At 38.9% G+C, this 15,874-nt stretch overlaps 1 protein-coding gene across 1 annotated transcript in view; it reads left to right on the top strand.

The window, feature by feature from the left end:
- Nucleotides 1-9,918, top strand: part of SLC17A5 (solute carrier family 17 member 5) — a 48,372-nt gene extending 38,454 nt beyond the window's left edge. The window contains exons 10-11 of the mRNA XM_074237329.1: nucleotides 3,439-3,529; nucleotides 8,303-9,918. Coding sequence (XP_074093430.1) covers nucleotides 3,439-3,529; nucleotides 8,303-8,440 — 229 coding nt within the window. The 3' untranslated portion in view covers nucleotides 8,441-9,918. The remainder of the gene's footprint in view (nucleotides 1-3,438; nucleotides 3,530-8,302) is intronic.
- Nucleotides 9,919-15,874: the final 5,956 nt, after the last annotated feature.

Below are 15,874 nucleotides of genomic sequence, written 5' to 3'. Positions count from 1 at the left end.
AAAAGGAGTGGCTCAGTGGATAAAGCACCAGGCTTGAAGTCAGGAGTACTTGGGTTCAAATCCTGGCTCAGACACTTAATAATTATCTAGCTGTGTGGCCTTGGGTAAGCCACTTAACCCCATTTGCCTTGCAAAATCCTAAAAAAATAAAATAAAAAGGAAAAAACAATAAAACTTATTTATGCATTGAAGAGATCTGGAAATATATGCGATGGTCCACATCCAAGGACTTTCCCTCCTCCACCAAGGAGTTGGGGCAGGGGGAGACATTTTCTTATATATATCTTATTTGGGACCACAATTGCTGTTCTTCATTACTTTGTAATGCTTGTAATTTGTAATGATAACTCTCAATTTGTGTGGAGGTTCTTTAGATTTACATTGTTTCAATCTTTGTATATATTGTTTTCTGCTTATTAACTTCCATCAGTTCATGTGACTGTCTTCATCTTTCTTGCAGCATAGTAATATTGTATTTTATAGATGTACCAAAGTTTGAACCATTTCCCAATTAATGAACATCTATTTTTTTTTCCAGTTCTCTCTAGTTTTTGCCACCCACTCTATCCTGGTTATCCCATCAATTTCCATGGATTCAATTATCTCAAAGTTGATGATTCTCAGATCTACTTATCCAGTGTCAACCTCTCTGTTGACCTCATTTATCTCATATATTCAACTGCCTATTAGATACCTCTTACTGAATTTTAACCTCAATATATGCAAAGTTGAACTCATTATCTTTTCCCACAAACCCTCCCCTCCCCTTCTTCACATTCTGTGACCCCCACTTCTTCACTGTCCCAACATCCTTCTTTCCTCTGACACTGCTGGACCCCTGGCACAGGCCTCATAATCTCACAATGGACAGTTGAAGTAGCCTGCAATCCAGTGGTACAGGACATTTCATCTCTAAGCTCTTGCATTTCCCTGACTGTGCCCATGCCTGAAATTCTCTCCCTTTTCATCTCAACCTGAATGTCTTGGATCAGCAAAAAAAAAACCCCTTAAAATTAAAGAGGAAAGTTTTTAAAAGAGAATGCTATCCTTACTGATCCTAAATATGAATAATTGTTTTTTTACCATCATTTTATGTATATACTCACCTATCTTTAGTGAAGAGGAAAAAAAAAGTCAGCATGCTAATTTTCGAGACAGCATATTTACAAGGTAGTCATTTTATATATTACTAATAGACAACAGTCAACAAGAAATAAAGTAACAAAGAATGGAAAGAAAATCAATATAATATGATGATATTGGTAAAATATTAATTAAAATTCTCTAGCATAGTAGACAATGAATCACAGGGAATTTACTTAGTTTGTTCATTTCTATGCTTTTAAAGCAACTAGCATCTTACCTAAATATACTTTTTTCTTTTTTTTTTTTGCAAGGCAATGGAGTTAAGTGGCTTGCCCACTAAATATACTTTTCACAAATAAGAAATCCCACCCACCCACCCCCAACTGAAAATGTCAAACTGGATAAACAAAGTATGATTTGTTTGATTGCTTATACCATGGAAATTTTTTTCTTCCTTTTTCTTTCGGCATTCATAATACCTCTCAATTGCCTAATGAATTCCTATATTAATATACTTATAAGTAGCATCTATAAAAATAGTGGCATATCAAATTATTAGTTTTCTCACCAACCATAATATAACTATGCTCCAACTTTTTCTTTTGTGGGGCAGGGGGGTTAAGTACTTGCCAAGGTCACAGAGCTAGTAAGTATCAAGTGTGTGAGGCTGGATTTGAATTCAAGTCTTCCTGTCTCCAGGGCTGGTGCTCTATCCACTGTGTAACCTAGTTGCCCCCCAATGCTTATATTTTTAAAAGAAATTTAAATTTTTTTTAATATCTGCTCATATGCTCAAACATTGAATCTCTGATTTCAGCAATGTAGATGATCCCTCTAATGATACAGAGCCCATTGCATCTCTCTGTCTATAATTAATTAAAAACAAAATCTTCCATATGCTAAGTAGTGATATTTAAAGTACTGTGATACTATCCCCCTCCCACCCACTCCCCCCCAAAAGACAGTTTGCTTTTCTAATTTGTTAATAGAATGACAAGTAAAAGTATTATTATGACAAGTCTTAGAAATGGACCCCAGAGTTTTAGATGTATGAGAAAACTTGTAGTAGCTTGAAATAAGTGGACAATAAAAACATTAGAGTCGAGTGCTAATTGTGAAACTGATTCTCAGTGCAATATGAGAATTCAGAAAAGAGAAGAGAAAAATCACTATAAAGTGGTGATTGGGAAAGGCTTCCTGAAAAGGCCTGACGGATAGTTAGGAAGTTAGGATTTAGATAAGCGGTAGTCTAGGCAGGACAGAAATAGAACCATGGCTGAAATGAGGATGCCCTGTTTCAGGGTAACTGATTGACTTATGGAGCAGCAGGAAAGGAGACCAAATAGAATAAATGAATTCAGGTGATGAAGGGCTTAGAAGACCACACAGTTTGGAGCAGATGCTGTAAAGAACAGTGACAAAATAGGTCTCATTAGTAACCCAAATTACAATTTCATTAAATGGCCAAACCATCATCCTAATGATAAGTACATTAAAAAATCATGTTTAGTAGCTTCAGAGGAATACTAGGGAAAGTCTCTTTATTCAGAATGTGGCTTGGAAGCACAATCATGGGAAGTTGCCTGAGATGCTACGAGGTTGAACCACTTGGCCAGTCATGAAGTTATAGAAGTATCAGAAACAAGCTACGATCATAGATCTTGCCAGTTCTGAGATATTCTATCCACTCCATCACTGAGCACTTTGAGTATTGTTTTTAAAGTATCATTTTAATAGCACTTTGTTGTTGCTGTTGTTTGCTTGGAAAAGCTTCAAAATGGTTTGCCATTTCCTTCCCCAGTTCATTTTACAGATGAGGAAACTAAGACAAAGTTAAATGATTTGCACATGATCATATAGATAATATATATCTGAGGCTTGATTTAAACACAGATTCCTTTTGACTCTAGGACAGGCACTTTATCCACTGTGCCACTTAGCTGTCATTTTATAGCATAGTTTTCTTGAATTATATTAGAATACTAATTGTCTAAATTGTTTGGTTTCAATGACGTTGTTTGTCTTTTCTATTCTTCATTATAAGAAGGCTTTCTGGGAGGAGAGAAAGGAAAGGGGATACCGCTGGTAAAAACAAATGATGTTTTTGAAATATTAATAAAATAATTTTCAGTGCTATTGACTATAAAAATAGAAATCCATGTTTCACCTAAATAATCCAAGAATACTCCCTACAAGCATGTTTCCCTCCATATTATCTCAGCCAGTGAAGTATCTCATACTCACAATTTGATAAGATTATAGTTTATAATAGGATAGCTATAAGATAAAAACAAAGTGACACTTAAAGTGTTATCATCAACTACTAAACTGCTGTGGGGATTGTTTTTCCAGGTATGCTGGTATCCTCCTAGGCATCACAAATTCCTTTGGTACTATTCCAGGAATGATTGGACCCATCATTGCTAAAAGTCTAACACCTAATGTAAGTAAATATTTTGTTACATAAAATATTAAAAGCACTTCAAAATTGAATATATTGTAATATATTTTTGAGTTCATTCTTCAACATTATTATTTATGATTCATTTTTACTGTACATTTATAGATTTTTTTATGTCAAATGAAGATTTTGTACCTGAAAGCCCTCCTATAGTTAGATTTGTATGACATTTCAATCCCCAAATTACTTGTATTAGTCAATATTCAACCAATGTTTATTAACATTCAAGATACAGAACTTACATAGGACATAATCCCTGCCTTCATGGAGCTAATAGTAGAGTGGGGGATATAACTATAAAATAATATATAAGTGCATTAGAGAATTCAAAAAAAATTTGCCATGGTGTCCTAAGAGAGAAGGTCATTTATTACCAGGAGAATCCAGAAGAACTCACAGAAAAGGTGGTATTTCAATTGGGCTTTAAAGTATGACTAAAAACTAACAAATCTATTTTCTCTCCAGTCCCCTCATTTTAGAGATGAGGATTACCCTATCCAAGGTCACACCGGTGGTAAACTACATAAAGTTCAGTAAGCTAATGGTTGAACCTCAGTCCTCTGACTTCAATCCTATAGTCTTTCAGGATATTATTGTTGAGAAGAGTGTTTGACATCCATCTGTCTCACTAAAAACACCTCTTTGAACTGCAGAATCAGATACTCAATCAAATGTATAAAACATGTAAATCCCTGGGCTCCTTCCCAACCCCCTTACTGCTTTGGATTATAGGTATAAGGGTCTAGTTCCTCAAAACTGAATGTGGGAAGCAATTACTGGAATGCTTTTTCTTCAGGAATCTTCCAGGCCCAGAAATATATCTACTTTTTTCAAGCAATCTCAGTACATTTACTCATCTGATTTCATTAGTGGCTCCAGCACTTTGTTTCTGACTCTTACTTTATACTTTTGATTGCTTGATTCAATAGCCTGTCTACCAATTGTTCATATTTCGTTTATATATTTGATTGATTCTGTCACTCAGAGGCTTGCTGATCTAATAAAGGTGTCAGCTATATTAATTAGGTTCAGAGAACAGAAAGCTTCCCTCTTACACCATGCTGCCACCTATTTTTGGTTAAGAAGTCTATTTAAGAAGAATTGTCCTTTACAACACAATGTGTAGTTATCATACACATGGTATTTAATCATGACTATGGTTAAATAGCTCCTGCATTTCCCTCTTCCATTTTTATTTCATATTCTACCATTTGAGAACATATATGTGTGTGTATATATATATACATATATATATTTTAAAATTTATTTAAGAACCTCTGGGTCAAGATTTGAACTTGGATTCCAAATGTTACTCTCTCCTCAGATACACCAAGAGAAGAACTTAAAGCACTTTCATTTTTACTCTTCTTTGTTTTGGCAGTATTAACTCTCTGTAGCACTCTCTTCCTTCTCCTCTGACAGTCTTCTTGCCCTCAGTATTTCAGGTGGAGTCCCCAGAGGTTCGTTACTATTTCTACTCCCCTCATGGTTCTTGGACCCTGAAAAACTGAGTTGTAACTCTGTTACTCACAACTTCCTAGCTTGTGTGTTTTCCTCCTATATCAATTAACCAGCTGATGTCAATTAGCTTGTAAAAAATATTTCCTCAGAAGAGATAATAAAGGATAGAAATTACAAAAATATTCCCCCAGAGAGAGAAGCACACCTCTCTGTTACCTCTTTGGTAACAAGAAGTTTTCTGGTTGACTTTGGAGTCAGAACTGAAAGGTCTTAAACTACCCCTCTGCACCACAAAAAAAGCAGTTATAAATAGTTTTGTTATGACTAGCTTTCTTGACCCTATATTTGCATCTTTTTCCAAAATCATCTTCCTCTTTTAGAAGTCAAACCTGACACTACCTTGCAGTGACTCCTTATTACCTATAAAATAAAAGACAAGCTCCATAGCTTGGAATTGATATAATCTAGCTCTAATTCCATCTCCCTTGCCCCCCCCCCCCACTTCATGGACCTTAGGTTCAGCCTGACAAGATTGCTGTCATTCCCCATAGTTCAGCTTGCACTTTCCCATAGCTACATATTTCCCCTACATCTGGAACATACCTCTGCCCTCTCTACTTGTTGAAAGGATTTTCTTCCTTCCAGGCTCTTTGTGAAGCCTTTACTTCCCAGCCAGTACCAGTTGAAGTTGAATTCTTCCTACTTATTCATTTGCATGCCCTGTCCCTACCATTAGATTATAATCTCCTTGGAGGCAGAGACTATGTTTCTCATTTTTGTATCCACTTAGTACCTAATATGTTGCTTTGAGTGTAATAATATTTATTAAATTTTATTGCATCTTTTTTAAACTACAAAACTGAAATCCAAAATGATTTCTGGACATTTATTCTATTACAAAACAAAACATTTTAAAATCACTAGTAGAATTTTCATCTTCAAAAATGGGAGCTGTGTGGGAATTACAGTACAATTGATGAATTGACTGGTTTGTAAGCCACCCATTGCCTCAAAGTAACACTGAAGTATTATTTTGTGCTGTAGGTTACACAGAGCAGCTTTGTCTTAGGAATTCTGAGAAGCTGCCTTAAATATATTATTCTGGTATAATAAATAATCATTGATTTATTCCCCTTTCTAGTGCCATGGCACCACACCTGCCTCTCTGATTACTCACTCACAACACACTTAAAATGAACTTTTAAGATTTCTTTTTTTGACAAAATACATGCATTTCAAACAAGTATGACTTTTCAATAGCGTTCCTGTCTTTCTCCTTTGTACTATTCACATTTTTCTATTCAAGCTCACCCTGGTTGCCCTAATTCTTTCCTCTTTTCACTACTTGTTCTCCTCAATGCTTATTCAATTCTGACTGAACTTAAAATATTAAATTAAGGAGAAAGCAAGTTGTCCAAATTGGGCAAATTATCAAAAAATTTAGGGACTACTAGATTTAAAAAAAGAAAAAGATTTTTTATTAATTTTTTTTGCTTTTAAATGGCCTAGGTTTCTCTCTGCATCCTTTTCCTTCCCCCTTCCTTGAGAGCTGTTCCTTTATAACAAAGAATTTTTTTAAAAGGCAAGGAGAAAAAAATCTGCAAAACAGATCAACATATACAAAAAGTCTCATATTAATGTAATGTTCCACATCCCCTGGACCTCATCTTCTGCCAAGAAGTGGGAAGAGGTAGAAATCTTGCAGCATTCCGTTTCGGTCATTTTGTTGTATTTACGCTGTTGTAATCATTGTGTATATTCCTGAATCTTTCCTTTTGTATCAGGTCATATAAATCTTTCCATGCTTCTCTGTATTCATCATTCTTGTAGTTTCTTAAATCATAGTCATATTTCACTATATTAACTTAGTTATTCCCCAGTTTATGAGCAACATCTGCTTTTTTTTTTCAGTTCTTTACTACCACAAAAAAAATTCTGCTATAAATCTTTTGTTATGTAGGAAACCTTTGCTTTTAGCAATGACCTACTTGGGATATAAGATTAGCACTGGTCCAAATGAATCTTTGTAGTAGACTATCCTAATACTTTATCCACAATACTTTAGCAACAATGGAAATTTTCTGGCTCCTAATTTTGACAGGCCTATGCTTGCCTTTTTATGTTCTCACTATCCCCTAGCAGAGATAGGACAACACAGAAATTCAGAGGGTTTACTAACATTTATATTCTCCAAATATACAGGAATTGGACATATTTTTCTTTGCACAACTGAGTCCAAGTCTTACTCCTAGTGAGATCTGCAGCCAATAAAATACATTCTTCCTCCCTCCATCATCCTCTCTGGAGAATTCTGTCTCCTCAAGACCTATATTCCTGTATCCCCAGTCAGCCTGTAAGGTTTTCATTATCAGAGCCCAATATGCCCCCCCCCTCCCCGCTTCAACTTCTGCCACTGTTTTCATGGACCAGGGGTTTCAGGAGATGGAACTTGAATCCTTTCACCTCCAGGGGAACCGATTCCCAGTTGGCCCATCTGAGGCCCAAACTCTGAAGCTACACTGTCATTGGCTTGCACCCCAGCTTCTCGGGTGTGGTTCCCTCTTGGTATGTCCTGTCTCTCTAAGGATTCGGACCACCCTTCCTTGGACATCACTTTAGTGTCAATATTTGGTGAACAGTCATCTGCACACACATTAATCCTCCCTGTCCGATAGTGTCTGCTGAATTGTAGTCAGCTAATAATGCTGCTCCCCTCTCTGGCTCCATTGTTGTCTGCTCACACTTACAGCTTCACTCTCTAGGTGACTTCCACTTCCAAGCCAGGAATTATGGTTTATGGATGGATACAGGGGACTTGCTGTTGTCCAGTCCTTTGGGAACCTTCAACAGCTCCTGGTGACCATTCCTCTCTTGTACAGGACTGCTCCTAAGCATGCCAAGCTGACATCTCTAGGCAGGATGGAACACTGGTGGGAATCTGCAGAAGCCAATCCTGGAGTGTGTGTGTGGGGGGGGGTTTGTCCTTGCCACTCCCCTGCCCAGCCTACCAGTGGGACTCTCTCGCCCCATCCTGAATTCCCCAGGACTTAACTATTTCAAATACCCAGACTCTTTTATCTGCTCCGCCAATCTGGTCTTTTCCTTCTAACTCAATCAGAAAAGTCTCAGAGAGTGATGGGATGAGTGAAATGTTATAGGCTGACATCTTATGGCCTCTTGCCATGGCCCCCACCCCAGCTCAGAAGTCAATCCCTTTACACTAAGCAATGCCCAATTCTAGAAAATGCAATTAATATCAGTATACTGAGTTTCTTTTTTTATTTCCCTTTGCAGAACACAGTGGAAGAATGGCAGATGGTGTTCTATATTGCTGCTGGTATTGATATATTTGGAGCACTTTTCTTCTCTGCTTTCTCCAGGGGTGAAGTACAAGACTGGGCTCTAAATAGTTATCACAGGCATCTAAACTAAAAGAACCGTGGAGAAAGCTACTCTCTTGATTCATTTGTATCATCATGTAACCTGAAAGTGCCTTTCATATTTGAATGCTTAAATATTCCACCAAAAATGTACTTATATAATTGTAAGGCTTGAAATTATGAAATGTTACTACTCGATTTTTGTGGAATTTAATATTTTTAATCATTTTATAGTGAGAAAAGCTATGCTAGAAGTGTAATTTAGGTTCATATACACAGCTTTAAGAAAATAATTATACATAGTAGTTCAGGATTAACATATCAACTAAAAGTAAAAAAAAACCCAACATAAAATAGGAGTGCTATTTATTTTTAGAGAGCTATCCACATAGGAGAATAAGCTAAAGCGAATCCCATACCTTTCATAAACCAGATGGAGAGTCTCAGGTATTGGTAAGGACTTGTTCTCATCTAAACTCTCATGAATATCCTTCATCTAATTCAAACCCAGCTTTGCCACTTACTAGCTTTTGTGACTTGAAGTAGATCACATGCCCTCTCTGAGCCTCAGTTTCCTCATCTGTAAAGATGCCAGAACTTGCACTTCTTACCTCACAGAGATATTGTGAGGTTAGCACATGTTCCCTAAGGCAGAGCTATTTTTAATCTATTCTTCCCTCACACTCAGGTCTGAAAATTTTGTTTCCATGGTGCTTCTCGCATCCATAGAATCTGGCCTTGCTATTGGTCTAGTACAATTCAAGATGTAAAGCCCTATGCTGGCTCCTGGAGAGATAATGAGGGAGGGTCTCTGCCTCACAGAGGTTGCTCTTGGCCAGGTTGCTGGGACTGGGGCAGCTCTGTTTTCACTAACAGACCATTCTTATGTAGACATTTCCCCTCAGGCTCCCAGGGCAGGGGGTCCCCCCATGGCCCCCAGACTAAGACTTGTCAGCAACCACTCAGTGCTATTTGGGGGCTCTGACCTGAATGATGCCACTGCCCTTTCAGAGCAGCCAAGGTAAATCTCCACCTCTCTGGGAGTATTTGAGTTTATTTCCACCCTCCCTACTCAGCAAGTTGAACCCTGCATTGTTGGGGGGTGGGGGTGGGGTTCCTGCAGCACAGATGTAGACTCCTGTTCATTCTACATCATCCCCCAACCCGACTTGGGACCAGCCACTCAAGCCCTTACTTCTTCAGGTTCTTGATCTATGGTAGAGCCCATCCACATTCCTCTCCTGGGATGCGCTTCAGAGTCAAGGTGGGAAAGCCCTGTTGCTTCTGGGCTTGGGGATTAAACCTCTCTAGGTTTTACAAAGGAATTTTCTGCCAGTGATTTCAAAGCATGCTTTAAAGAACCTTTATTTGATTTAGGTCTTGGCTAATGTTTTGTAGTTCTCAGTCCTGTCTACTTATATTGTCCAGGATAACTTTTTTGTTACCTGTTGGGTGCAATTTTATGTAATTTATTTTTCAAACCATATTCAGTCCAACATTTATTGTAAATACTTTTAATTTATCATGTTGAAATTACATTTTTATGTCATTAAAATGATACTTAAATGTGAATTTTCTGTTTTTTTACAACTTTTATAAGGATTTATACTTTCTCAGCTATCTGTAAGAACTAAAATGTTTTGTATTTACAAAATTAATACCATATATATTTTATAAAAGGATGATATATAATAAGCACATTTTTCTTTAAAAAGTTACTTAAGGGGCAGCTAGGTGGTGCAGTGAATAGAGCACCAGCCCTGGAGTCAGGAGGACCTGACTCCAAATCCAGCCTCAGACACTTAATAATTACCTAGCTGTACGAACTTGGGCAAGTCACTTAACCCCAACTGCCTTGCAAAAAAACCTAAAAAAAAAAGTTTTACTCAAACAAGAATATAATTTTTTTTTAACTCTGCTATATCCTCTTAATATGAAGACAGATCTGTGATTTCATCTGTGTGGGTATTCCTTCCAGGGAAGCAGATCACAACCCATCTGTGCCTCTTCATTGTGTGGGATTCTTGTCCATTCATTCACCTCAACAAACCCTCATACAGGATCCATAGGCATGTGGGGCGCCATCTTCTAGCTCCCGTGGCAGGGCAAAGACAATACCAGTGAAGCACAGAGATCCCTCCTCACTCGAAGGGAGGGTCTGGAAGCTGAGACAAATTAGGAAACTATTGCAATGATCTGGGCGAAAGAAGGGGGAGGAACTAAGCGATATGGAACAGAAAAGGAGAAGGGGAAGAAATCAAAGATGACTTTCACTTGTAAACCTGGATGTTTGAAGGAGAGTTGAAGGATACCCTCAACAGAAAGAGGACTTTGTTAAGAACTCCATTATACATTCTCCTCTATAACAGTGGCACACTGTTCACTGTTCAAAATAAAGTTTCTCAGAATAGTAATACATTGGTGCAGCATGTGAAATAACTTGGACAAAATATCAGCGAGGAAAATGGCCCATGGTTCTTCCTCAGCCAAAATCATTTGAACCAGGATTGTGGGAGAGAAATGGTCAAATGGTAACCTATTCATGAAGGCAAAAATATAAAATCATAAACTAGGGTTATCCATTTTTTTCTTTCCCTTGAAAACAGATGAATCTTCCCTAGCTGCTTTTGGTTTTTAAAGAAAATTCAAGCAAAGAGCCAATTATTACAGAACTGTGAGTAATAAAAGGACAAAAGCACATCTTTCAGAGAAAGAATCATATGGAAAATATGTTCTAGCAAAAAAGCTTTACAAGGGAGAAAGTGTTTCTGAATAGGAAAATGAAGGGTAGCATCTGGGTCTTCAACCCTTGTTCTGTGGGCAATTAGGAAGAAAACTGGTAATTTTCCAGGCTCCTGTTTACTTTCACTTTATCTCTGTTGGAGGAGGAGACTAATGAGGAGAAAGAAGGTTAGATTTCCCATAGCAGTCCTGGAGTAGTCCACCAGGATGATCCAAACCTTATGCAACCAAGCTGAAGCCACTGTAAAACCGTGTGTGTGTGTGTGTGTGTGTGTGTGTGTGTGTGTGTGTGTGTGTGTGTGTGTGTGTGTGTGTGTGTCTGTGTCTGTGTCTGTGTGTCTGTGTGTGTGTGAATGTGTGAATGTGTGAATGTCTGTGTCTGTGTATGTGCCTGTATATATTTGTGTGTGTCTGTGTATGTGAATGCCTTTGTGTGTGTCTGTGTCTGTGTCTCTGTATCTATGTGTGTTGATATATGTCTATGTGTGTATCTGTGTGTGTGCCTGTGTATCTATGTGTGTATCTGTGTCTCTGTGTATGTCTGTGTGTCCCTCTCTGTGTCTCTGTATCTGTGTATGTATATGTGCCCCTCATATCTCTCCTTAGATTGGCAGAGCATGAGCCAAGCAAACTTTATGTTCCTACAAAGACTTACTGATTGTAGAAAGGGTTCTTCAGCTGTAACACCACATTTGGGCCCACCTTGCCAGCCCAAAGTTCACCCTCCTGGAGTGAAATGCTAACATGGATGACATTCCTTATAAAACACCACAGATGTGGCTGGAGTAAAACTTTTACTTTTCTCTCCTCATTTTTAATAACTCCCACTCCACTATGCATATATACATACATCCAGAGAGGAAGAAAATTCTTTTTTTTTCAGATACAAATTGTCCAGCACTATCCTCCATCTTCAAAGATGATTTCACAGAATTGCATTCAATATCACATGTGTGTTTTCCATTGTTTCTAAGAACAGTCAGTTTGTACTGAGCTGTCCAAACTGTCCCTCTTTTGACTAATAATTTTGGAGAACAGCTAGCTGGTATGAGGGATATGGTCTAGGAACTAAGAGAAGTTAGCTGGCTTGTGTAAGGATTAAACCCTTAATCTTGACATCCAACACTTTAAGTCAATTAAAGGGTCCAAATATGTAACAAATTAGTCTAAAAGTTTTTTAGTTTTTATTGTTCCTTAAGATGGAGAGCAATTGCATTTATGGGACAAAAGCTCAAAATGAGGAGAACAGGAAAAGTTTTGTAAATAATATGTGTTTACAAAGTTGTTATATGATTGTGCATAAAGAATTGAATATTACTCTAAGATATTATAATGTGAACCTGTTTGTGGGACTAATTTTTGTTCCTTAGATATTTTAATATGAACTATTGTCCACTTGACTTTTTCCTTTGAGAATATTGATCATTAATTTCATTTAAGAAGTTCTACAATATTCTGAGGCTTGGCTCAATCAGCACAAATGAGTACCCAGAATACTTCATCATGAATAAATGAAGCATTTATTGCACACTTACTATGGATACTGTGTTAAGCACTGGAGAAATAGAAATTTTAAGAATATCCCTACTCTCTTTTTTTTTCTTGTTAAAGATTTTATTTGTTTTGAGTTTTACAATTTTCCCCCAATCTTACTTCCCTCCCCCACCCCCCCCCATTGAAAGCAATTTGTCAGTCTTTACTTTGTTTCCATGTTGTACATTGATCCAAATGAGTGTGATGAGAGAGAAATCATATCCTTAAGGAAGAAACGAAAAGTATAAGAGATAACAAGATCAGAAAATAAGATATCTGTTTTTTTTTTTTCCTAAAGGGAATAGGCCTTGAACTTTGTTCAATCACCATGGTTCTTTATCTGTATACAGATGGTATTCTCCATTGCAGACAGCTCCAAATTGTCTCTGGTTGTTGCACTGATGGAATGAGCAAGTCCATCAAGGTTGAACATCACCCCCATGTTAGGGTGTACAATGTTCTTCTGCTTCTGTTCATCTCACTCAGCTTCAGTTCATGCAAATCCCTCCAGGCTTCCCTGAATTCCCATCCCTCCTGGTTTCTAATAGAACAATAGTGTTTCAGGACACACATATACCACAATTTGCTAAGCCATTCCCCAATTGAAGGACACTTACTTGATTTCCAATTCTTTGCCACCACAAGCAGGGCTGCTATGAATATTATTGTACAAGTGATGTTTTTACCCTTTTTCATCATCTCTTCAGGGTATAGACCCAGTAGTGGTATTGCTGGGACTATCCCTACTCTTAAGAAACTCATGACCTCTTAGTGGAAATAATACAGGGGGCATCTAGGCGGTGTAGTAGATAGAGCACCAGCCCAGGAGTCAGAAGGAGGACCAAATATCACCTCAGACACTTAATAATTACCTAGCTGTGTGACCTTGGGCAAGTCAATTCACCCCATTGCCTTGCAAAAACCAGAGAGAGAGAGAGAGAGAGAGAGAGAGAGAGAGAGAGGAGAAATAAGTATCTAATAGTCCTTATTTTCTCAAAGCAGATAGTAAATGTTTTTTCCTTAATATTATTTCCACTAATAAATCATATTGGTCTCTGATACTGAACCATTTGACACTGGAATTGAGGCAGTGCTCCTGGGTTTCAGAATCTTAGACTGTCTTCATGGGGGGGTTTGAGGGGAGATCATTTTCAAGGTTGTGATAGTCTGATCTTTCTGGCAAAACCTGCCTCCTTCCTATCTCTTCCATAAAGTACTCTACTGCTTCAACTATGCCAGCCTGGCTTTTGGGGGGGGTGGTAAGGGGGTGACAGTTGGCTGGCAATTGGAGGGGACGGCTGGGCCCTTAGGAATTGCTTCTGCAGACCATGGTCGGGAGGGCTGGTCTGGCAGCAGGCTTGGGGGTGGGGGTGGGGCTGCCACCTCCACGGCTCCTAACCTTAACACCTGTTGGTGGCAGCTGACTAGCAGCTGTTACTGGTGCTGATTGGGAAGGTGCGTCCTTCTCCACAATGATTTCTCCATTCCACGGGCTGTGGGAGCTGGGCTAGAAGCAAATTTGGTGTCCTGGAGACAGCAATGCCCAAGGGTTTCAGGTTCCTGGGCTGTCTCCCATAGGTCAATCAGTCAAAAAAAAAATATATTAAGTTTTGGCTAAGTATCAGTTACTATGCTGAGTGCTGAGAATACAAAGCAAGGTTCACAGTCTAATGGGGAAACAACATGCAAACAACGTTCAAATAATATACATACAGGATAATCTGGCAATGTTCTCAAAAAAAGTACAGTGGGACTGTGTATTCTTGGCATTTGTGTAAGTATAAAAATGTGATCTGCTATAGAATATCATCAGTGAACTACTTGGGAGGCAGCTCAGGGGAGACTCCCTTCCTTTTGAGGAAATCTTGTACTAGGGAAGAGCGCAGCTGTCGCCTCAGTCACGTATCCCCACAAGTCCAGGCTCTCTCCTCTCTTTTTCCTTTTGCCTCAGAAGCCTTTAGTGACTGGAGCTGGTGCTGGCAAGTCTCAGCCTCCTTCTCTGCCTATGGAACAGACTTGTCCCACTTGTCCCATGTTTGGAAAATGGATCCCAAGCCCCTGTAGGGGCAGCATGTAGAGATGAGGGGTTCCTCAGTGTCCAGAGAGCTGGTCAGAACCCATGGCGGGGTGTGGGGGGTGGGCAGAGTGAATAAGGCTGAGGAGGGGCCGACAGGGGAGCAGCCTGAGTTTTTGCCTCCCAATGAGCTCCCAGTTGAGTCTGTGCCTTCAGGAAGGGAAATGTAGGGAAAGTGCTTTGAGCTCTTCAAGGTCAAGGAACACTGGGGAAATAAATGTGGCTTTGTTGCTGAGAGGGGAAGGGAAAGGAGCAAGCCTTCTCAATGACCCACCAGCATTCTGAACTGATGGCCTGAGTGCTATTTTAGGAGAACTAGAAGGTGCTTGGGAAGGGGAAGAGCTTGAAGGGGCTAATTGTCAAAAGAGACTCCTACTGCTAGAGAACAGCCAACTGTGCCACTGGGAGGATCTCTCCAAGAGAAGGAAAATCTCATTCTAATCTACAGAGTGAACAGTATTGGAATTCTGAGCTCAAAAGAGGAACTCCCTTTAAATGACTTGCCAAGAAGTAATTTGGTCCAGTTTGCTGAGGATTATGGGATGGTGTTCTTTTGGGAAGGGAGAAAAGGTGGAGACCCTCTCCTCTTTGCTCTGATGATCATCCCCTCAGCTTCTGGGCCTGCTGCTCCTTTTGGCCAACAGGATCTGTAGGAAGTTGGGGGGGGGTAGGGGGGATGCATGGGAAGGGGCGATGGAGTGAGTAGCTCTGAAGACAACAGCCTGGGAACTGGTGAGGAGGAATGGGATATATTCAAATGTCATGTTCTTGTCATGCTGATTCTTTTCAATTTAATTTTTTTATTAGTTTTCATTTAAAAAAACCCATCAAAACCCCATATATGTGTGCTCTCATTAAGCTTTTTATAGAGAAGAGGAAGTAGATATATTCATAAGCAATTACATGTATTTTCCTTTCTTATCTTTTTTCAATAATAATAGGTATCATTTTTAGAGGCACTGGGTATCCTCTTCCCTCAGATATTTTTGAAAATTGCCCTTTAAGTGCTGCTGGGCAGCAGTGTTGCATGGATACAGCACAAGCCTGGAGTCAAGAGGATATGAATTTAAATCTAACATCAGACACTTAGCTGTATGACCATAAGTCACAACTCCAATTGCTTTCTCCCCCAAAAAA

This window comes from Macrotis lagotis, chromosome 5, assembly GCF_037893015.1.
Source record: "Macrotis lagotis isolate mMagLag1 chromosome 5, bilby.v1.9.chrom.fasta, whole genome shotgun sequence".
NCBI lineage: Eukaryota > Metazoa > Chordata > Mammalia > Peramelemorphia > Peramelidae > Macrotis > Macrotis lagotis.
The sequence above is the reverse complement of the archived record's forward strand: the minus strand, read 5'-3'. Positions and strand labels throughout refer to the sequence as shown.